This window comes from Bos taurus, chromosome 3 (assembly GCF_002263795.3).
Source record: "Bos taurus isolate L1 Dominette 01449 registration number 42190680 breed Hereford chromosome 3, ARS-UCD2.0, whole genome shotgun sequence".
Classification (NCBI taxonomy): Eukaryota; Metazoa; Chordata; class Mammalia; order Artiodactyla; family Bovidae; genus Bos; species Bos taurus.
In genome coordinates, this window is record NC_037330.1 from 120,349,373 (window position 1) to 120,373,019 (window position 23,647).

The window sequence follows — 23,647 nt, forward strand, 5'->3', positions numbered from 1 at the left end:
GCGGCCGCGGCCCCCTGCGCACAGTGGGCAGGGAGAGCGGTAGCCACTGCCCCGCCCACTCCTCGGGCCCCTGGGGTCCCCAGCCCGAGACTGCTCTCCAGAGGGCACACCCAGGGCCTCAGTGTGCCAGTCCAAACTGGCGCTCACCAGGCCCCACCGTGCACACGCAGCACGTGCAAACTTGGAAGCCACGTGCGGCTCGCGCCTCACCCAGGTCGGACAGCAGCGTGGGGAGCCACGCAGAGCTTCTCCCGCCCTGGAGGGCACGGGGCGCTGACGGGAGGGGCAGTGGACAGCAGGCGCCGTCCGCAGACACCCACCTCCCCCAGGCTGGCCGCAGACGGCTCGCAGGTGGAGTGGGCAGAGCTCGGCAGGCTGGCCAGCAGCAGGTGGGTGTGCAGGGCCGAGTCCAGGCGGCCGTGCCGCAGGTCCTTCACGAGCCAGCAGCAGAAGAGGGCGGCCGGGCCCTGGAGCTCCACGCGCCGCACCTCGTACTGCACACCTGCGGAGGGCGGTGAGACCAGGCCCCACTGAGCCCCACAGCCGTGGTGAGGCCCGGCCACAGAAAGGCGTGGTGAGGCCGGCGGCCGCACCTCCCCGGCACAAGGCCAGGGGCAGCCAGAGGCCAAGCGACTCTGGGGACCCGCCCCCAGCCACCAATGCAGATGAGCCTAAAGAAGCTGCCCCAGCACCCTCCACGCACACACACAGGTGCGCCCGCTCTGCACACTGTGCCCACCACAGCACCCAGCGGGCACAGGTGCTCGTTGACACAGCCTCCTCGGGACACAGCAAAGCAAATGTGACTATCTTCTTCCTGGCAGGGGGTTTACAGGTTCTTTTACTTTCTTCTTTTTAGTCTTTTATTTCTAGTATTTCTGGAAATAACATATATTACTCGTGAAACTCTTTTAAGGTTAGGAAAAAAGCCCTGTAGTCAATGCCAGGAAACTGGCAGTGAGGAAAACAACGGGCTGAAATGCAGCACCGCTGGGAAATTAGGGAAATAAAAGCGACAAGCCAAGGGCTGACCGCCAGCCCCGGAGCGGGGGTTCCGGGCGGGCAGCCTCCTTGCACACGGACCACATGCAGATGTGAAATCCCACACGTGCAAACCTCACCCAGAATGTCAGAAGACAGTGTGGAGAGCCACACAGACGCTCTCCCGACCCCGGAGGGGCGCGGTGCTCACCCAGACCTGGCTGCCCCTGAAGCCCGACAGCGTGTGGCGACCCAAGCCCCGCCTCCCCTCCCGGCAGGACTGCCGAGGCCGGGGCTCTGGGACCCCACGCCCTGCTGCACCGCACACAGCGGCCTGGACCCCGGGCTGCCCCCAGCACACGCGCTTGAGGTCCTAACTTTCAAGAGGCAAACTATAACTTCAGGTTCTTTTCTTAATATAATTCATCATTTCTGCCACACTATTCCGGGGGTGAAGCCCTCCAAGACACCAGGATGAGGAGGCCCCCCAGCCCCACAGAGCCCACTCTGGGGGCAGCAGGAGACCAGGCCCCGCCGGCCCCACCCGGCCGCACATACTCAGCTGCGAGCCGTCGCGGTGGCAGCAGCTCCCTGTGTACGTGCCCTCCTGGATCTCCGGCTGCAGGTCAGCCGCCCTGAGGGGTGCAGGGCCGGGGCCCTCGGCTCTCACGGGCGTGGAGGTGACCTGGAGGCTCAGCCCAGGCGCCTCCAACGGGCACTCGTCCTCAGGGCCGGCTCCCGGCACGGGGAGGACGCAGCTCGGGCTGTCGAGGCCGTTCACATCCCGGTGCTCGGAGGACACCAGACAGGTCTGGGACGGCTCTGTCTCCTCCAGGCCCAGGTGGCTCTCACGGAAGCGCCGGCCCCCACCCAGATCAACACAGGTGCCAGTCAGCAGCAGCAGCTCCCGGTCGTCCAGCACATCTGACCGCGGCCTGGGCAGGGCACCCACGTCCGCGTCCGAGCCCACCAGCGAAGGCGAGGGTGTGCCCCCGAGTTCAGACGTGGCACACGAACAGTTGGAAGAAGTTCGGTCTGTCCAGTCCCTGAAAACAAGCTCCTTGAGGTTCCAGGAAAACGAATTCTCGCTAGCTTCTGTGACCTCCACAGCCTCAAGGGCGCCGGGCAGGTCGGTGGCCAGGGCGTAGCAGGCCGAGGAGCTGCCCGAGCGGCCACCCCGTGGGTCTGTGGCTCTCAGGTCTGACAAGGAGGCAGGGGCAGAGGGCGGGGGCTGCCCCATCAGGACCAGCTCAGCGTAGGAGACGCCCCACGGCCCCGCCAGGCTCGAGGCGGACAGCTGCTCCTTTATCAGGCACGTGTGCAGCTCCTCCCTGTCCTGCTGTGCCCCCAGCCAGGGCTCGTCCAAAGGTGGCGTCGAGAACAAGAGCTGCAGCGTCCCTGGGGCGCTGGGGGCCGAGCGCGGGCTTCCCGGCAGCACGCTCTGCTCCCCCTCGGGGTCCTGCCCGGCCAGATGACCCTCGGTGTGGGGCGCGGCCGTGGCAGCGTCAGGGCCCTGGCCTGACTCGCTGGTGCCACCCCGCCCCTCCCGCACCTCCTGACATGGGCCATGCGTCTCGTCCCCACCACTCCTGTCTGCCCCGGGGATGGCAGCTTCGGAGTCTTCCTGGGAAGTAGATGGCTTCGTGTCCCCCAGCTCAGATCGACTCCCCGGCTGAAGGCCCCAGCTGAGGAGCTCTGCTGTCACCGGCTGCTCTTGCTCTGAGACAGAGCGCTGCTGGCCCTCGGGTGACGACGAGCCGCTGCGGGCGGGTGGGCCTCCCTCGGGCACGTCTCGCGGGCGCTCGGGCGGTGACTGGCTTCCTTCTGGGATGCTGTCCCCCCTGCGGGTTGTGACGCAGGACGACACAGTCACTTAGGAGCCACAGAGGTCACACGGACTCCCCCTCCAGCAGAGACGAGCACAAAGTGATTACCACCATGAACAGGACAGGAGAGAAGGTGAACTTCTATGACAAAGTTAAAAAAATGAAATACCAAGTCACATGTTCTCCAGACAAATCCACACTCAGCAGTGACTCACCCAGGCTCAGTCGGAGCGCTAGGACCCTGTGCTCAAGGCTGCGGTCCCCACGCTCACCGGGCCCGAGGGTGGTCAGGCTCCCAGCGCGGCGGGAGTTAAGGGGAGAAAGGAGAGGAACCATGACAGCTACGAACGCCACCAGATCCACAGCGCAGAGCGGGAGAGGGAGAGGAGTCGGGGCTGGGAGAGCTGGGTGCAGGGTCCTGGGAGCCAGAGCACAGAGCCCCCGGCACGCTGGGGATGGGGTACCACAGAGGAAGAGGCCACCGCAGCCCCAGGTGACTGCGGAGCCACGGACAGGGGCCCATCCCGGCCACTAACACCCACATGGCACAGTGCTGGGTGCTGCCCTGGGTCAGCCCAGGCTGGACAGTGGCCCCGAGGGCAACAGAGTGGCCGTGCCTGGCCTGGCTGGGGGACAGGCGTGCAGCAATGGGTAAGCATTGCAGCAGAGGGCCAAGAAGAGGCACCGAGAGGCAGGCCCCGCTCAAGGACCTCGGCAGTGGAGGCGGCTATGAGCGGGATTCCAAGGACCTGCAGGACTCTCCAGGGGAACCAAGGAGCGAGGGGCCCTCCCCTCCTTGCCCTGTGCGTGTGAGCACTCAGCCAGGACTGATGGGTCCACGCTGCTGCAACCACCGAAGCGAAGCCAGAAGCCAGGGCTGGACGCAAGCGGCAGGGGCTGCATCTGCGGGCCGTGGCGCCGCTCGAGGGGCAGGCTTGCCCCGGGGACGCACGGTGCCTCCAGCACGTGCACATGTGTGGGAGGGCGTGTCCGAGCACACACGTCTGTGTAGCGAGGGCTCAGCCTCCAGGGCACGGGAGGTGGTCTGGGGGAGAGCTGGGGCACTTTTGCTGCTCACCGTTATGCTTCAGTACTTAAACACACACATTCACACAGCACGGGTTTAAAACATCATTTCAAGACAACTTGAAACCTGTGCGGTGTCAATAAGCCTCACACGATGGCTAGCAAAAGAAGCCAGAGACGAGGAAGTGCATCCGGTCAGGTTCAGGACAGGCCCTGCTGACCTGCGTCCTGACCCCGGGGCAGCGAGGGGCACCATGCGGAGCGGGAGCAGGCCTCCCAGGGGCAGAGGAGAAGACCCAGCGAGGCGGGCGCGTTGCTGCCACTCAGTCTCAAAGGGATTTTTCAAAACGAGAACCTGGCTGAGAACACAGAAGCGCTGCGCAGCAGGACTGTGACCACTGAACAAGCGGGTCTCACTCCTACTTTCCTGAGCTTTCCAAACTGAGCCCTGCTCCTCTAGATGGAATACTGTGTTGTTTAAAAACACACAGCAAACAGGGTCAAGGGGTTTTCCAAATGAGGAAGTTATGCTGGGACCAGTTCGCTGGACCCTGACTAAACGCTTCCTTCCCCGTAAAGCAGGCGGCGGCACGGCCATGTGGGGCACCGGTGCCACCTCCGGCGCCCAGAGCACCTCCCCTCCCCTCCCGCGCGCACCTCCCCTCCCTCGGAGGGCTCACCCCGGCGGGCAGGCGGGAAGGGGGCCTCCGGGGGCCATGGGGCACGTGTCCTGGCTCTCCGCTGGCTCTGGGGTCTCGGTGTCCACCTTTGCATCTGGCAAAAAAGAGTGTTTCCCACTGGCTAGCGCATGCCACTGAAAGCCTCCTCCTGTGCGCTGGGCAGGGGCAGAAGTGCTGCTAGGCCCACGCCCACAGCACAACCCTGGCTCCCAGCCCAGGCCTGGGCCTCTCACTGCTGACAGCCCCCAGGAGCTCCACTCTCTGACTCCGGGAGAGAACCAGAGGCCTGCGGCCTGAGGCTGCGCCTCTCCTCAGGGCTGCTGGCCTCCCTGCCATGCCCAGCCTGCTCCCTTGCCCAGGAGGCCGCCCGCTCCTTCTGGCCTGAGGGCCCGAGGAGGCACAGCCTCCCCAGCTCTGTCTCCCTCTGGAGTGTGGAGTCTTCTCCGCCTCATTGCTATGCTTATGCCACCTGGCTCTGCCCAGGCTCCAGAGGCCAGATAGAGTGCCAGCCTACAGCAGGGCTGGGGCACCGCAGTGACTGGGCTGGCAGGGGCGCGATGTCCGTGCTGCGCAGCAGCCTGCACGGGGGAGGCGCCTGGGAAGATCCCGGCCCCTGCGGGCAGGAGTGGCGGACAGGCACCACGGGCAAGCATGCGATGCCCACAGGCCCACCATCAGACCGTGAGGGCAGAGCTCCTGTGACGCTGCCCGCCCACCTCCTACAAAGAGCACGAGTCACACACACATTGAAAGAACTTAGATTCTGGAAAAAGAGAAAAGGGTATCAGTGACAGAGAAAAAAAAACAGACGAAAAAAGGAGTCTTTGCAGATAGAAAACCCCAGGTACAATGAAGGAAATCCCACGTTAAGAACAGGGGTCACTCAAAGAGAGTCAGCAGCCTGACAAAGCATCTATTAAAGAACTGGACCCAGGGCCATCGTTGCTGTCCAGCGGTGGACGTCTGCTCTTTCAAAGCAGGGGGGTGGGTTTACCCCCACAAGGGAGCGAGAGCCACACGCCACAGACCAGCTAAGGCCACGAGCACAGCTGCTGGACCTGTGCACACTGGGGCGGAGTGCACGGGGGGGAGGCCGGGAGCTCGGAGGTGCTGCATGACACGGGAGATACCCCAACACCAACCAAGCATGACAAACACCATCTGACAGTGAGACACCCCAACACCAACCAAGCACGACAAACACACCTGACAGGGAGACACCCCAACACCACCCGAGCACGACAAAAACCATCTGACAGGGAGACACCCCAACACCAACCAAGCACGACAAACACCATCTGACAGGGAGACACCCCAACACCACCCGAGCACGACAAACACACCTGACGGGGAGACACCCCAACACCACCCGAGCACGACAAACACACCTGACGGGGAGACACCCCAACACCACCCGAGCACAACAAACACCATCTGACAGGGAGACACCCCAACACCACCCGAGCATGACAAACACCATCTGACAGGGAGACACCCCAACACCAACCAAGCACGACAAACACACCTGACGGGGAGACACCCCAACACCACCCGAGCACGACAAACACACCTGACAGGGAGACACCCCAACACCACCCGAGCACGACAAACACACCTGACAGGGAGACACCTCAACACCACCCGAGCACGACAAACACACCTGACGGGGAGACACCCCAACACCACCCGAGCACGACGAACACCATCTGACAGAGAGACACCCCAACACCACCGGAGCACGACAAACACACCTGACGGGGAGACACCTCAACACCACCCGAGCACGACAAACACCATCTGACAGGGAGACACCCCAATACCACCCGAGCACGACAAACACACCTGACAGGGAGACACCTCAACACCACCCGAGCACGACAAACACACCTGACGGGGAGACACCTCAACACCACCCGAGCACGACAAACACCATCTGACGGGGAGACACCCCAACACCACCCGAGCACGACAAACACCATCTGACAGGGAGACACCCCAACACCACCCGAGCACGACAAAGACACCTGACGGGGAGACACCCCAACACCACCCGAGCACGACAAACACCATCTGACGGGGAGACACCCCAACACCACCCGAGCACGACAAACACCATCTGACGGGGAGACACCCCAACACCACCCGAGCACGACAAACACACCTGACAGGGAGACACCCCAACACCACCCGAGCACGACAAACACACCTGACGGGGAGAGCTCACGTCCCATCAGACTCACACAGTCACACCTAAGGCCTGACACACACCATCTGACAGGGAGCACTCACGTCCCGTCGACACCACAGTCACATTTCCCCTCCCTGACTGTATTAAATCCACTGGTGTTTCCTCCAAGTCCAGGTCTTTCCACAGACTCGCCCTCAGGTGACAGCACCCAGGGCGCCAGCCTGGGAGGGCCCCCGAGCCGACACCAGGGCACCTGGTCGAGCCTCCTGGAGTGGAAGTGAGCTCCCTGGAGGCTGCCGGAGCCTCCTCTGGGCCTCTGCTTCCCGGGGCTCCACCTGCAGAAGCCCCGCACCGCGCCCCTCACACGGTCTCACGGCGTCACGGTGTGGACTCGGGGCTTTTATTGGAGTCATCCTAAATGTTCAGTTAAAAGCACTGGAAGGCCTCCCTTGTGGCTCAGGGTAAGGAATCCGTCTGCCCGTGTAAGAGACGCAGACTCAGTCCCTGGTCTGGGATGAGCCCGCGTGCCGAGGGCGGTGAGGCCGGGCACCACCGCTGCTGAGCCTGCGATCTAGATCCCGCGAGCCGCAGCCAGAGCCACGAGCCTCAGCCACTGGAGCCCAGGCACCCGAGAGCCACTGCTCCCCAGCAGAGGCCACTGCAGTGAGAAGCCCTCCACCTTGACTAGAGAGGCGCCTCCGCTCTCCACAGCTAGAGAAAAGCCTGCCCAGCGACAAAGACCCTGCACAGCTAAAAATAAGTAAGTAAATTAGAGGAAAAAAAAAAAAAACACTGGGAATAGACAAAACTAAACAAATCCTACAAGACTGCTGCCTCAGGGATGGACCTGACGTCAGTCCCGCCTTCGGCTGCTTACAGAAAGCTGCGTCACTTACTCGCACAGCAAGACTGCCAACCAGCTGTGCCGCCGGGCGCAGGCACACGTGACTCACTTGGGCATCTCCCGTCCTGCGCTCTGCGCCAACACAGCCGTGAGATCCACGCAAGCGCCCCATCCCCTGGGGACGTGGAAGGCCCACAAGAGACAGAGAAGCCCACCAAGTCCACAGAGCAGGGTCCCCACGCCACCACTGCCCCATCACGCCCACGCCCACCCCCAGCTCCAGCTCCTCTCCCGTGCAGAGGGTGGCCCAGGAGGAGGAGGGGGTGTTCTCACCCTGGGCTGTGCCCGCAGGCTCGTCCCCCGTGCTGACCCCAGGCCCACTCTGGCTGCCAGCGTCCAGGCAGCTGGCCAGGTCCCGCAGAGGGAAGGAGCTGTCGTAGGCAAGGTCCATGTGGTGGTAGAAACCGGGAATCAGGAAGGTGATGTTCTAGGGACAAAGGGTGCTTCAGAACTCGGCAAGGCCCCGCCTGGGCAGAGAGCAGAGGACGCGAGCAGGCCCGGACGGGGTCAGAACGACCCCAGGTCAGGATGCAAGGCCCGGACGGGATCAGAACGACCCCGGGTCAGGACGCGAGCAGGCCCGGACGGGGTCAGAACAACCCCAGGTCAGGACGCGAGCAGGCCCGGACGGGGTCCGAACGACCCCGGGTCAGGATGCAAGCAGGCCCGGACGGGGTCCAGGACGGCCCCGGGTCAGGACGTGAGCAGGTCCAGAACGCCCCCAGGTTAGGACGTGAGCAGGCCCGGACAGGGTCCGGGACGACTCCGGGTCAGGATGCGAGCAGGCCCGGATGGTGTCCAGGACGGCCCCGGGTCAGGCTCCTCTCGGCAGGTCCGAGCACCCCCAACGCCCACCATGGAAATCGTAACTAGTTCCTCTTTCCCTTAGCAAACCCTAAGCAGCCTGCATTCACGGACTCCCTGCAAGGACTCGGTGTCCCCACGTTCCTGTGGGATGCCCTTGTCCAGAAAGTACTCCAACTATGTGGTCGCTGACTTCAATTGAACTGTTTCATTTAATTCAAACTAGCATTTCTATTAGAAAACAGGGAAGGATCTCTTTTGAGGCTCTGCTTAAAGTTCTGGCTGGCTGGCTGGCGTGCAGTGCTGGCCCCAGCAAGGGTGGCGAGAGGCGATGGCTGCCCATGGGCATCGAGGTGCTCAGTGGAAGGCATGGGGAGCCCAGGCCAGCACCCACCTCAAGAGCCGGGCCAGCCAGGCATGGGGCCAGGGGCAGGGGCTGCTCAGGTGCCGAGTGACACAGCATACATACAGCAGCCTTTCCCTCCAGTGTGAACCACCCCTCCACCAAGTGGGGGCCCATGCCCCTCCCCAGAAGCCCTGGAGGACCACCGAGACCACCAGGGAGGCCCCCTCAGGTGGCCTGACAGGCTCGCCTACCCGCAGAGCCCAGCCCAGCCCAAGAAAGAGGTTACAGAGACGCCCCCTCCGAGCCGACCCACCGCCACCCCCGGATGGTGGGAGGAGGCATGCAGGCTGTGACACCACCCTGCAGGAACTCAGGCCAGACCTCGTGTGGGACAGGCTTTTGGGCAGAGCCCCTTCCCTCTCCTGGGGGGCACCAGGCACGCAAGGGCTCTGTCGGAGGTCCAGACAAACGGGCACAGGTGGGGCGTGGGGCCAAGGCAGAGGTCCCGCTCTCTGGGCCCAAGTCCCCAGGGAAGCCGGCCACTGCAGCAGCAGGCAGGGCGCACAGGCCTGAGGGGGTCACGCCCGGCCCCCAGCCCACCTTGCCCAGGAGCTCAGCCTTTCCGTAACCAAACAGCATGAGGGCAAAGCTGTGGTTGATGCCGTAGATGGTCCCGTCCGGCAGGAGCGTGATGAGCCCACTGATGGTGGAGAACACCCAGATGGATGCTGAGTAGCCCCCGCCAGGGGCCGCCTCGCCATCTGTAGCCTCCTCGCTGCCCGGCTGGGACTTCAGCTTCAGGCTCACAGGGAAGGTGGCTCCATCCCTGGCTCTTCCGACGGATCTCTGAATCTTGAGGTGCTGGAAGAAAGACACGCCACTGTGCCCACCGCGGCACCTCCGGTGGCCCAAGCTGTGAGGCTTTGCTGCTCGGCGGGCGCCCCCGGGACACCCACCCTCCACCCTGCTCTTCCTGCCTCATCTCCCCACCACCCCACCCCAACCCTAGGCATGGCAGAGGCCTGACCAAGAGCCGTGGCTGGGCTGGGACCCAAGCCAGCACGGCCGCTTCCCACTCCAGAACAACCCGAACACGGTGCACACGGGCCATCCAGCCACGCGCCAGGACCAGCCTGGCCCCTCTCCCAACCCTGCAGGAAGCGAGTGCCTGCCCACTCCCCACCTGGACCACCAGGCCCCAGCACCCGCCTCTGCAGGCGGGGGGCGGGGGCTCCCCAGACTGCTGGCCTCCAGGTGGTCTGTCCATCTCCGCTCTGCCTCCACGGCCCCCATCATCCACACAGCCAAGTCCTCCATCGTGTTTCTCTGCTTTAAATGCTCAGAACCTGTCTGCTCTCCTGAGCAAATCCCACAAGAGCAGTGTGTAACAGGCTTTCCTGGTCAGCTCCTTGCTGCTCTAGAGACGGCCGGTCCCCAGGCCTGTGTCTACCCCTCTCCCAGTGCTGCCTGCCTCCTTTTTAAGGGTTCCCCGCAAGATCTGCAGAGGCCCGAGGCCCGAACATGGGGGAGCTCCCTGCACCAGCCCCGCATCCTGACCAGGGGCGGAATCAAGACCCCAGGCTTCCCCTGGTAAGACCCCGGGCCCCGGTGAGCCCTGAGGAAAGAGGGCACAGCCTCTTTTGCGGCAGAGGTGGCAGGTGGATCCAGCACGGAGCTGCTGGGAGCGTGCCTGCACACGACTACTGGTGCACACGCGCGCGCGCGCCTCCTGGCACACACAGACACGCGCCTCCTGGCACGCTCACCTCCTCTGGATGTGTGCCTGGGGTGGGACACAAGCGTGCTTACGTTCAGAGTTAAGCAAGGGCTTCCCAGGCGGCGCTGGGAACCTGCCTGCCAATGCAGGAGCCAGAAGAGACGTGGGTTCGATCCCTGGGTCGGAAGACCCCCTGGAGGAGTGCATGGCAACCCACTCCAGTATTCCTGCCTGGAGAATCCCATGGACAGAGAAGCCTGGCGGCTACAGTCCACAGAGTGGCGAAAAGTAGGACACGACTGAAGCGACGTAGCATGTCCAAAAGGACTTATGCCAGCCCGCCAGAGTTAAGCATAAGAGGCTGCCGAACAGTCCCCACAGTGGTTGCGCCAGCTGAGCCCCACAGCGTCGGGCTTCAGGAGGCCCGCTGTCTGAGGACAGAGCAAGGAGCATAAAGAGAGGACGATGCGGGAGGGGAGGCTTCCATCGACCTAGAGGGACTGAAGCTAGTACCCCACCTCCCGGGAGGGCCCAGCTCTCAGCCAGAAGCCAGAGGACAGCCAGGGAGAGCCCACGACGCCCTGGCAGGGTCTATCTCCTGCAGCAGCAGAGCCGACCTCACCCCAGCTTGACCACCCCTTTCTGTCTGACCCTGCAGGCCGCTGATTGCTACATCCAGTGAATCCTGGCAGCGCGATCTCTATGAGAAGGCCGTGCGCTAGTTGTGAAACAGGGCCCCTGGGAACTGGGGGGTCCACCTGAGAAGAGAACCACCCCCGCCCGAACCTCCACTGCCCCCTAGAGCTGCCGAGCGACCGCCACCACCTGACCCGCAGTCCTGACTTGGGCGGGAGACAACACCCACCAGTCACTCCTGCTCCTCAAGCCCCAGCAGGAGCTCAATAAAGAGGCCCCAGCAGGAGCTCCAGGAACGGGACCGGGGACAGGGGTGGCCAGGCGGGCGCCGCAGAAGCTCGGAGCCTCGGTCACGACTGCAGTGCAGACACCCCTGCCGTCAGCTCATGAAGCTGCGTCTAAGAACTCGACCGACACAAGACAGAGAGACTCCAGCGGCCACAGGGCCCAGCCTCAGCCAGGCAGCGCCAGTGGCCCGGGTCCTGCCCTGAGGACCTACCGTGGGGACGTGCTCGCCAGGAGCGGGGAGCTGCAGGGAAGGGATGAGGTCTGTGATGCGCTGCCCAACCACCTCCTCCCCAGACGCGAAGCCATGCAGGTGTGCGAAGAGCCCGTCGCAGGATGTCACGGTGCCCTGGGAGGAAAAGCCGGTGTCAGCCTTGTGACCCACGTTTCCTGCGCTTCAGCTTTAAACCTCACTGAGCCTCCGTGCCTTCCAGCTGAAGGCAAGGCTATGGGTGCTCCCCCCGCCCCACCCTTGGAAGTGCAGCCACCCTCAGAACGCCGTCTCCCGTCCCCTGCCAGACGTTCCCAAACGCGTGTTCCCCCAGGCACCCACAGAAGCCCGGCTCACGCTGGAGGCTCACGGACCACACACACACTCGGCACCCCGCGCCGGCCTCGAGTGCGGCCTGCGTGCCGGCCACCACCCGGGGGCGATGTATGACTTTATCCAAGTGTTAAGACCATCCGCTGGGGGGCCGGGCTCGTATCCCACGTGTATAGGTGAGGGAACAGAGGCCAGGGAGGCCGGATGCCCTGCCCAAGTGCAGCTACCAGGAGGGCAGCGGGCACACCCTCCAGGCCCCAGGCCCTCTTCCTGCCCGAAGGCCCCGGGGAACACCACGTGCTGACGTGCCGGGGGGGGCGGGCCCCGAGTGGTAAAGGGACGCACAGCTGGGAACCCAAACATGACTCACGTCGCTCCGGAACGCCACCCAGGCCGAGACCCGCTCCACGGGCTCCAGCACGACCACGCAGCAGAGGCTGCACTCCTGCTTCACCCGCTTCATCCACACGGAGACCGGGATCCTCTCCCCGCTGCGGCTCACAATGTCCACCTGGGCACAGAGGGGCTCAGAGCGGCCCGAGCCCGGCCCGCGGGCACGCCTACCTGCTGCTCACCCACCTCCCAGACAGAAACTAAGCAAAGCGCAAACAAGGCCTCCGACGCCTGACTGTACGGCCTCTGAGTGAGTGGCCTATCAGAAGAGTACGTGTTCTCATACCCCACTTCACGGTAATAAAGCGAGGGGAATGTGGTGGCCAGGCTTCTCAAAGAGACACCCCCACATGCTGAGTGTCTACATCTCCTTCTTGGCGCTCGTCCCGCGCACGGGTTATTTTCTGCGTGTACGTGGTCCTATCTAACTTGTTTCAGGGCCTGAGGCTCAGGGCTCAGCATTTAACACGCAGGTTAACATGCAGCCTGTTAACGTCCAGCCTGGATACACACACGGGAGAGCCCAAAGCTCCAGGGAGCCCTTGCAGCCATGCCAGCCCCCAACACCACCAGACAGCGGGGCATGGAGATGGAGAGGGAGACGACAGAACTGCAGCTCCCCGGAGCCTGGCCTGGGCCCTGCAGGCTTGCAGTGCGCTCCTCCTCCAGGAGCACCAGGAAGGCACAGCGTCCCCACTGACGTGGCCTCCCCGACGCCCACCCCTTCCCAGCTGCCTCCTACACCAGGGCCGAGGGTGAGACGGCCGACTGCGAGCACCGGCAGCCCAGAGGCCCGCACTCACCACAGTGCCGAACGCGACGGCGGCGTGCCCGTCAGCCTCCACGTGCTCCTCGCTGAGGGCCTGCACCACGTCGGGGTCCGGCTTCAGGAAGAACTGCGTGAGCTTCTGGCCGATGAGGTCATGGCTGCTGTGGCCCAGGAGCCGGCAGGCCCTGTCGTTGGCCACCAGGATCTGCGGTCACAGAGAGGAGGGCCCTGTGTCACCAGCAGCTCCTCCGCCCCCTGGAACAGCCGAGGGGAAGGCGGCGCAGGCCTCACTCCCCACCCCGCCGTCGGCACTCTCGGCAGAGCCACCCCGGCTCCTCCATCCCAGAGAAACAGAAACCGCTGCTGGCAGTGCGGCAGGCAGTACGGAGACTGCAGCCAGGCCGGCTTCCCCCAGCAAGATGGGCGCGGAGGTGCGGGCCAGCCCCACGCCCACCCATCTGAAAGCCTCAGCTCTGCGCACACAAACACGCATCCTGCAAATGCATTTGCTTTAAATCCTGGCTCTCCACGCTCGGCAAATGAGATTACATGACGCACTACCCCCTCTCGAGTCTCTGCATCGATGGGAGGACTCGATCTGTCCAGACAGATTCATACTGAGGTCTCCAAAGTCATCGCTCTCGCCACTGCAGAGGCAGATGCAGCCTTTCTCCTAACTGTACTGACACACCTGGGCGCCCGTCTGAGGCCGTAAGCTGAGGCCGCAGACCCCAGGCGCGCGGCTGGGTCACACCCCGAAGCACGCACCTCTGCGGTCTTGGCATCCACGGTGAACACGGCCTTGTTGGGGTTGCACACGGGGGCCGGGAGCAGCGGCGTGGACCACCCTGGGGACAAGCCCCGCAGCAGGGAGCAGCAGGACGTGCTGCCCAGGGACCCCGTGCGGTCCGCCTGCCCAGGCGTGGCCGAGCAGTGCAACTTGCTTGTGCAGATGCTTTGGGCGGCCAGTGACGTCAGGCAGTAGGAGCTCCACCTCTCCTCTGGAAAGCGGAGGGACGCATGAGACCCCACCTGCTCCGCCTCGAGCTCCCGCAGGGGGCCCGAGGACGAAGGGACAAGTGAGACCCCACCCAGCCCCGCCTCCTGCTCCCGCAGGGGGCCCGAGGACGAGGGGACACGTGAGACCCCACCCGGCCCCGCCTCCTGCTCCCGCAGGGGGCCCGAGGACAAGGGGACTACAGCGTTGAAGAGCACTTGGACGTGCATCCAGCGCCCCCCGGGGTCCGCCAAGACCCCCACACAGCAGCATGAGCGCTGAGCTCCCTGCTGTCCCACTGCCCTCCAGGGCCCCCGGCCGCAGGGTCGTTTACCATCACTCCAGAAAGTCCACTCCAGCAAGTGGGACGTTCTCACCCAGCCCCTCCAGGTCCTCCTCTGCTTTTTGCACCTCCCTCCCCCCAGCCCGCTCCTCCAGCTCCAGCCAACTCCCACCTGCTGCCCCCCATGGGGACCCTCCCACAAGGAGCTGCCCTGGCAGAGCAACGCTCTCCCCTGGCTGGATCTGGGCCCTGCAGGCCGATCCCAGCCCGGCTTGGACGAGGAGAGTGTCTCGTCTGCTCAGGAGTCACAGCAGGCCTTCCCCTCTTCCTGTCAGAGCAGAGTCGCCAAGCGAGGAGGCCCACGTGGCCCCGTCCTGCACAGGCGCCACCCGGCCAGCGGAGAGAGGCTGCTTACCCGACAGTGCAATACGGCTCTGGCAGAGCTTCGACAGCCCGGTCCTCCTGCTCAAGTGTCTGTGGGCTGAGGACCCAGACCTGCCGGGCTCCGAGGCGGCAGGCGCGGCGTGGCCCTCCGGGGGCACTGACAGGGAGGGGCTCCCGCCCGGGCCCTGGTAGTCCTCTGTGGAGGCCATCGAACCCCCGTCCTCCATGAGGAGCTAGAGAGCCAGCGGGACGGCTGTCCACCGAAACACCAAGGAAACTGACCAGCGTCTGCCAGGCAAGGACACAGGCAGCTTAGCTAGCTCGTCCTTCACCTCAGTCCCAAACGGCCGTCTGGGGTCAGAACCTATGATGCGAGGACCGTCGGAACAAAGAGGAAGGGGTGGGAAAGAGAGAAGGGAAGGGGGGAACCTGAGCGGAGTGGGAAGGGGCCAGGAAGGACGCTGCAGTACAGACCCACGGGTGGGGGGCCCAGCCAGGGGCCTCCAGGGCCAGGGCGCCGTGCCCCTAGAGCCTGCACCCCACTTCTGCATTACCGTCTGGGCGTCCAGAACCAAGAGCTGGCAGCTAGGGTTACAGGAAACAGAGACTGTGCTCTTAGAGGCTGTGCACAGACTCTCACACACTCTGAACTCCAGCACAGAGACCGTGGTCCCAGAGGAGCCTGGGCCGGACCATGTGTGGGTCCCAGAGAGGCTCCCAGAGAAGCAGGCGGCAGCAGGGCTTCCCCTGGGGACTGGGATGCTGGCTGCAATCATTTCTGTGATCTTGATCCTCGGGCTGACACCAGGGCTCATGGGCACAACCCTGGAACCCCCCCTCTACCCTAGTAGCACCAGGGGTTCTGCCCAGCCCACCAGTGTGCCCACAACAACGCCACGAGGCAAGGCCTCCCAGGCAGCTGGGCTGGGTCCAGTCCTACACACCAGCAGACCCACAGCAGCCGGCCCAGTGCAACAGAACGCTGCACGCCACCCACACAGGAAAGAGCCCTGAAGCCTCAGGTCCTGCTGCCAGGGCGGGGCATGCTGTTGGGCCCCACAGGACCCCACGGGACATTGTTCACACAAGGCCACTTCTCCGAGGCTGGGAGACATAACCAACCTACCTAGTATGAAAAAATGAAAGTTAGCAAGATGAAGCGATGGAAGAATATGTTCCAAATGAAAGAACGATGGAAAACCTCAGAGAAAGAACTTAACAAAACAAAGATGAATAATCCACCCAGGTGGCTCAGTGGTAAAGAATCCACCTGCGAACACAGGAGACTTGGGTTCAATCCCCGGATCAGGAGGATCCCCTGGAGGTGGAAATGGCAACCTGCTCCAGTATTCTTGCCTGGAGAATCCTATGGACAGAGGAGACTAGTGGAGTACAGTCCATGGGGTCGCAAAGAGTCAGGCACGAGTAACCAAACACACACACAATCCACCTGATAAAAGAGTCCAAAGTGTTAGTCACTTAGTCGTGTCCAACTCTTTGTGACCCCAGGGACTGTAGCCCCAGACTCCTCTGTGCATGGAATTCTCCAGGTAAGAATACTGGAGCGGGTTGCCATTCCCTTCTCCAGGGGATCTTCCTGATCCGAATATTGAACCTGGCTCTCCTGCATTACAGGCAGATTCTTTACCATCTAAGCCACCAGGGAAGCCCAAGAGTTCAAGATCATGACCATAAAGATGCTCACAGGATTCAGGAGGGCAAAGGGATGGACACAGTGAGAACATCTACTAAGAGTGAAAAATATGTAAAAGAACCAATCAGAACTGGAGAATACGACAGACAAAGAAATGCACTGGGAGGAATCAAGCAGATCAGATGACAGAGGAACAGACCAAAGACCTGGAAGGCTGAGTAGCAGAACCGCCCAAGCTGGACAGGAAGAATACACCAGAATCGAGGAAAATGAGAACAGCCTCAGGGACCGCCGGGACAACATCAAGCACGGCAACATTCAAGTTAGAGAGGTCGCAGCAAGAGCAGAGAGGCAGAGCAGAGGACTCACTGGAGAAAACAACGGCACAAGGAGCAGAGCTCTAGGTCCCGGAAGCACACGGCAACACAGCAACGGTGCTGAGAGGCGACAGGTGGCGACCAGACTCCCTGTGGAGATGGCCCCTAATGTACATAAACGTCAAACCCATACGATGTACACTGAAACCAATGCTGCAAGTCAACTATACCTCACCTTTAAAAAAGGCATAAGAAAAGAAAAATAGGCAAAAGACAGGAAAAAAATTTCTCAGGACAATATCCTGTAAACCTATGACAAGAAGCTTAATCATGACATTTGCATAACCATGACTACTTTACACCTACTAAATCAGCAAATATAGAAAACTCAGCAGTGGCCACAGGACTGGAAAAGGTCAGCTTTCATTCCAATCTCAAAGAAAGGCAATGCCAAAGAATGCTCAAACTACCGCACAATTGCACTCATCTCACACACTAGTAGAGTAATGCTCAAAATTCTCCAAGCCAGGCTTCAACGGTATGTGAACCGTGAACTTCTAAAGCTTCAAGCTAAATTTAGAAGAGGCAGAGGAACCGAGATCAAATTGCCAACATCCATTGGATCATCAAAAAAGTGAGAGAGTTCCAAAAAAACATCTGCTTTATTGACTCTGACAAAGCCTTTGACTGTGTAGATCATAACAAACTGTGGAAAATTCTTCAAGGGATGGGAATACCAGACCACCCGATGTGCCTTCTGAGAAATCTGTATGCAGGTCAGGAAGCAACAGTTAGAACTGGACATGGAACAACAGACTTTTCAAAATTAGGAAAGGAGTACATCAAGGCTGTATATTGTCATCCTGATTATTTAACTTATATGCAGAGTACATCATGAGAAATGCTGGACTGGATGAAGCACAAGCTGGAATCAAGATTGCTGGGAGAAATATCAATAACCTCAGACATGCAGATGACACCACCCTTATGGCAGAAAGTGAAGAGGAACTAAAGAGCCTCTTGATGAAAATGAAAGAGGAGAGTGAAAGAGTTGGCTTAAAACTCAACATTCAGAAAACTAAGATCATGGCATCTGGTCCCATCACTTCATGGCAAACAGATGGTGAGACAATGGAAACAGTGACAGACTATTTTTGGGGCTCCAAAATCACTGCAGATGGTGACTGCAGCCATGAAATTAAAAGACGCTTGCTCCTTGGAAGGAAAGTCATGACCAACCTAGACAGCATATTCAAAAGCAGAGACACTACTTTGCCAACAAAGGTCCGTCTAGTCAAGGCTATGGTTTTTCCAGTGGTCACATATGGATGTCAGAGGTGGACCATAAAGAAAGCTGAGTGCTGAAGAATTGATGCTTTTGGACTGTAGAGTTGGAGAAGACTCTTGAGAGTCCCCTGGACTGCAAGGAGATCCAACCAGTCCATCCTGAAGGGGATCAGTCCTGGATTCATTGGAAGCACTGATGCTGAAGCTGAAGCTCCAATACTCTGGCCACCTGATGTGAAGAGCTGACTCACTGGAAAAGACCCTGATGCTGGGAAAGATTGAAGGCAGGAGAAGGGGACGACAGAGGATGAGATGGCTGGATGGCATCACTGACTCGATGGACATGAGTTTGAGTAAGCTCCAGGAGTTGGTGATGGACAGGGAGGCCTGGCGTGCTGCAGTCCATAGGGTCACAAAGAGTCAGACACAACTGAGCTACTGAACTGAAATCAGCAAAAATTAAAAGTTCTAAAAACTCTAATACCAAATGTTGATAAAGATGTGAATCAATGGGAACACTAACAAATTAATATAATCTCTTTAGAAAAAAAATCCAATGTTCACCTTTTCTGACAGTACTTTCCACTGTTAAGATTTACATCCTACAGAAATCTTTGCACACAGGTAGCAAGTCACACTCAAGAATGTTCAGGGCAGTATGGTTCATAATGGCAAAAGAAAAAATAAAAACCTAAGCATTCCTCAATTAGAAAACAGATTTAAAATCCTGGTACATTTGTGCTATGAATTATAGAGTGAAAATAAATTCTATACACACAGGGATAAATCTTAGGTGCTGCTGCTAAGTCGCTTCAGTCGTGTCCGACTCTGTGCGACCCCATAGAAGGCAGCCCACCAGGCTCCGCCATCCCTGGGATTCTCCAGGCAAGAACACTGGAGTGGGCTGCCACTTCCTTCTCCAATGCATAAAAGTGAAAAGTGAAAGTGAAGTCGCTCAGTCGTGTCCGACTCTTAGCAACCCCATGGTCTGCAGCCCACTAGGCTCCTCTGTCCATGGGATTTGCCAGGCAAGAGTACTGGAGTGGGGTGCCATTGCCTTCTCCAAATCTTAGTAACATATGTGAAAAAAAACCAAGTTACAGAAGACTATCGTCAATAGGATTCCTTCTGTGTAACATCCCCTCACCCACGCAGTTTAGGGATACACACTTACATGACAAACCCAAACATCAGGCTGAGGTGTCTTCCGAGGGTCCTCTGAGCTGCAAGGAGGAGGGGAACGAGGGCACAGGGTCTTCCACGTCCTAATTCGGGTGGTGGCTTAAACGTGTCCACTTTACTGTTTTGACTTGTGACTGATATTGCGAATCAATCAACTAGTATACAGTGAAAAACTGAGATATTTTACGTGTGCATGTTTACATAGCTCATGGGATCCTAACCAGTAACAGCTGACCATGAACCAAATAATGAACAGGAAGCAAGAAAGAAGCGAAGTAATAAACTGTTAGAAGGTGTTGCTCTCCCAGGGGCAACATCTAAACGTCACAGCTTGAGATGTCCTTCTTTCGGCATCTCAGTGTTCTAATTATTCCTACAATAACTGACGACGACATGGTCATGTTTTAGTTTTCCACTTCTACAACCGGAATATAGACAAAGCCCAGCAGACTTGATTATGACTTCAGACACTGTAAATGTTATAGAGCTTTACTTTGTAAAAGACAGTAAATAAACAAATAAGTAAATAAATAAAACTCTTCAGCATACATTGTAAATGTTATAAAAGCTTACTTTGTAAAAATGAGGAAAACCGGGGACAGGAGAGAAGGAAATGAAGGGAGGGGAGAGGGCACAGAATGTTTTATGTTTTACTTCCTGATGGGAAGAGCTGACTCACTGAAAAGACCCTGATGCTGGGAGGGATTGGGGGCAGGAGGACAAGGGGACGACAGAGGATGAGATGTTGGATGGCATCACCGAGTCAATGGATGTGGGTTTGAGTAAGCTTCGGGAGTTGGTGATGGACAGGGAGGCCTGGCGTGCTGCGATTCATGGGGTCACAAAGAGTCGGACACGACTGAGTGACTGAACTAAACTGAACTGAGAAAGTAAAAAGTGTCAAAACTTGATAAACCAAGAAGTGGCCTCAGAAAAAACCACCTCTTCTCCGTTCGCACCTTCTGTCCTGAGCACAGTCTGTGGAGCCAGCTCAGCCTCACACAGCACATCGGGGCCACAGCCCCAGGGTGGCTCCTGAGGGCACAGAGCCCAGCTTCACATGTCCTTAGATCACTTCCTTTCTCACCTGTTCAAGTTTGACTCAAACTCTAATCAGAAATGCCTGCAAATCCAGGCCAAAGTTTTTGGAATAGGTGGGGTGGTTTTTAAGGGCGGTGGGGGGGCGGGGGGAGGCGGTGTATGATTATTCTGTTTTGCATCCCCTCTGAGCAGAAGCCACGGGAAGCTGGACGCAGACAGCATCTTATGGTGCCTCAGAGTAACCCTGCTCCTGGTGCTGGTCTTGATTCCAGAAAGTGTGAGTGACGCTCCCCACCCCCAATCAAACAGAAGGAGAGGTTTGCAGGGAGCTTCTGGAAAAGTACTCCTTGCTCTTACAGGTGAACGTCTGGAAGCAACTGGCTTTCTCCCAGGAGAACAAACGCTAGGAGACAGTTGGTTCCAATTGCTCCCACCACTGCTGTACAAGCAGAGCAGTAGAGCATGAGGCTAACAGGCTGGCGGGCAGAGCTGAAAATGACAAGATGTCATTTTGAGCCACAGGAGACCCTACCCTAACACCTGTCTTCCTCTCGACGTCAGGTGTGGGGTCTATCCTGAGACTGTTTCTTGCGTCCAGGCCCCCTCCAGCGTATCCAGGGCGACGCTGCTGAGATGGAGTGTGTGAGTCAAGGGCGCCTCTCAGACATGAGAGGTCAGCACAGGCGTCCAGGAGGAGGCACCAGCAGAGTTGAGCCAGCAAAGCAGAGTGAGGAAGCCTTTCAGGCAGAGCTGCAATGAGTCCCACAGGGCCCCTGGGGAGGGGTCCACCCATCAAGACGGGTCTGGCGAAACTGGGCTAACTCCCAGGGCCTCCTGTTGCTGCCGGCAGTTACGGCTCTTACCCCAAAGACTGACTTTCAAAGCCTGCTTTGAAGTAACCTGACCAACAGGGGGAAGGGGAGAGTCACAGTCATTCACGCAAGAAATTATGTCTTAAAGCAATAAACTGTGGAAAATTCTTCAAGAGATGGGAATACTAGACCACCTGACCTGCCTCTTGAGAAATCTGTATGCAGGTCAGGAAGCAACAGTTAGAACTGGACATGGAACAACAGACTGGTTCCAAATAGGAAAAGGAGAACGTCAAGGCTGGATATTGTCACCCTACTTATTTAATTTATATGCAGAGTACATCATGAGAAACGCTGGACTGGAAGAAACACAAACTGGAATCAAGATTGCGGGAGAAATATCAATAATCTCAGATATGCAGATGACACCACCCTTATGGCAGAAAGTGAAGAACTAAGAAGCCTTTTGATGAAAGTGAAAGTGGAGAGTGAAAAAGTTGGCTTAAAAAAAAAAAAATTGGCTTAAAGCTCAACATTCAGAAAACTAAGATCATGGCATATGGTCTCATCACCTCATGGGAAATAGATGGGGAGACAGTGGAAACAGTGTCAGACTTTATTTTGGGGGGCTCCAAAATCACTGCAGATAGTGACTGCAGCCATGAAATTAAAAGACGCTTACTCCTTGGAAGAAAAGTTATGACCAACCTAGATAGCATATTCAGAAGCAGAGACATTACTTTGCCAACAAAAGTCCATCTAGTCAAGGCTATGGTCTTTCCTGTGGTCATGTATGGATGTGAGAGTTGGACTGTGAAGAAAGCTGAGCGCCAAAGAATTGATGCTTTTGAACTGTGGTGTTGGAGAAGACTCTTGAGAGTCCCTTGGACTGCAAGGAGATCCATCCAGTCCATTCTGAAGGACATCAGCCCTGGGATTTCTTTGGAAGGAATGATGCTGAAGCTGAAACTCCAGTACTTTGGCCACCTCATGTGAAGAGTTGACTCATTGGAAAAGACTCTGATGCTGGGAGGGATTGGGGGCAGGAGGAGAAGGGGACGACAGAGGATGAGATGGCTGGATGGCATTACTGACTCGATGGACGTGAGTCTGAGTGAACTCCGGGAGTTTGTGATGGACAGGGAGGCCTGGCGTGCTGCGATTCATGGGGGCGCGAAGAGTCGGACACGACTGAGCGACTTAACTGACCAGAAAGCAACAGCAGGAAGACACAGAGGGGAACCCGCAAGAGAAAGTGAGACACAGAATCAACATAGGTTTACTTTGCCAAATGTAGAAGGTAAGGGGACAGAAAGCATAAGACCGCACCGCAAGGCCACAGTCCTTGTCTAGGGAAAGAAACCCTTGCGAGGAGGTTAAAGACAAAGCCCAGGTGTGCAGTGGGGACGTCGGGCAGCATGGATGAGATGCTACAGCTCACGGCTCTCCGCACACACGTCCACTGAGGGGCTCCTGGGTGTCAAGCTCCGCGAGCCTCCTCCTGGCCCCTTCCAGGGGTGGGACAGGCGCGCACAGTTCCTCTGCGGGCAAGGACCGAGCGCCGGGTGGGACCAGGCCCAGGCCGAGACCCTGAGCGGCGCTGAGGGGCGGGACCGGCCAGGCGCGAACAGCCACAGGGCGGCAAGCGGGCCGCGCGGGGAAGGCAGTGGGACAACGTGGGGCGCGGGGCGATGCTCCCACGCGGGTGGCTCACCTGAGATCGCCCAGTCACCCGCCGAGATCTCAACGCGCCGGGAGGGCGCCAATCCGCGCCTCTAGCGCCACCAGCCAATGGCAGAGCGACGGCGCCGATCGACAGGTCCCAGAGGCCAACCGCCGGCGCCTGTGGGCGGGGACCCAGGGAACCCGCGAGGAGACACCCGCGCTAACTGTTGCTAGGGACGCGCCGGAGTCCGTCTACGGTGCCTCGGAGGAGCCAAAATAAACGGCGCCTCCGCCAGCGCGGTCACCGGACGCCGTTTCCTCCGGTCTCAGAATCGAGAAGGCTGAGGACAGCGGACCTCGCCTCTCGGAGGCCTCGACCTGAAGGCGCGGAGCAGAGGGCGGCTCCCTCACGGCCCCCGATGCCGGGGCCCGTTTCGGACTGCGGCGCCCGCAGTAGCTAGATAGGCGTCCAGGTCCGACCAGCTCTTCCGGACCCGTTAGCGGACAGGCCCCGGAAAAGAGAGCGGGCGCCCCGCGCTGAGCGTTAACTGGAAGCGGCCCATTTGTACGGGCTCAGTCCACACCGCGACGCCGGGACAATGTCTGCCCAATTCTGCAGACGCCGCCACCGAGGCTCGGAGGGACTGGGGAGCTGCCCCGCCGTGTCCCGCCACCAGTCCACGAGCGCAGAGCGACCCCAGGCTCCTCTCCGCTCGCCCGCAGGTTCGGCTCCGTGCTTGCGGCCCCGAGCATCCCTGCCCTCATCCCGCTTCCCGCCTCCAGAGCCTCCAGTGCGCCCATTACCTGCCTGGCGGGCGGGGAGACTGGCGCCGCGGAGGCGGAGGCACGCGCGGCCTCGAGGGTGAACTACAACTCCCATGAGGCTCTCGAGCCGCGCAGGAGCGCGGGGCCCCATTGGCTGGGAA

At 59.5% G+C, this 23,647-nt stretch overlaps 1 protein-coding gene across 8 annotated transcripts in view; it reads right to left on the reverse strand.

Annotated features, from left to right (window-relative positions):
* Positions 1–23,628, reverse strand: part of MTERF4 (mitochondrial transcription termination factor 4) — a 43,597-nt gene extending 19,969 nt beyond the window's left edge. For 3 of the 8 annotated variants that reach the window (XM_059883489.1, XM_024990353.2, XM_059883490.1), the window contains exons 1-11: positions 22,771–23,616; positions 14,795–15,051; positions 13,868–14,100; positions 13,134–13,304; positions 12,308–12,448; positions 11,608–11,742; positions 9,356–9,616; positions 7,879–8,032; positions 4,514–4,607; positions 1,540–2,822; positions 321–502 (exon numbers count right to left, since the gene is read on the reverse strand). In XM_059883489.1, coding sequence (XP_059739472.1) covers positions 321–502; positions 1,540–2,822; positions 4,514–4,607; positions 7,879–8,032; positions 9,356–9,616; positions 11,608–11,742; positions 12,308–12,448; positions 13,134–13,304; positions 13,868–14,100; positions 14,795–14,990 — 2,850 coding nt within the window. In that variant the 5' untranslated portion in view covers positions 14,991–15,051; positions 22,771–23,616. Of the gene's footprint in view, positions 1–320; positions 503–1,539; positions 2,823–4,513; positions 4,608–7,878; positions 8,033–9,355; positions 9,617–11,607; positions 11,743–12,307; positions 12,449–13,133; positions 13,305–13,867; positions 14,101–14,794; positions 22,731–22,770 lie in introns of those variants that run through there. The other 5 variants (XM_024990355.2, XM_010803946.4, XM_059883488.1 and 2 more) reach the window with 5 other exon arrangements.
* Between the last annotated feature and the right edge of the window lie 19 nt (positions 23,629–23,647).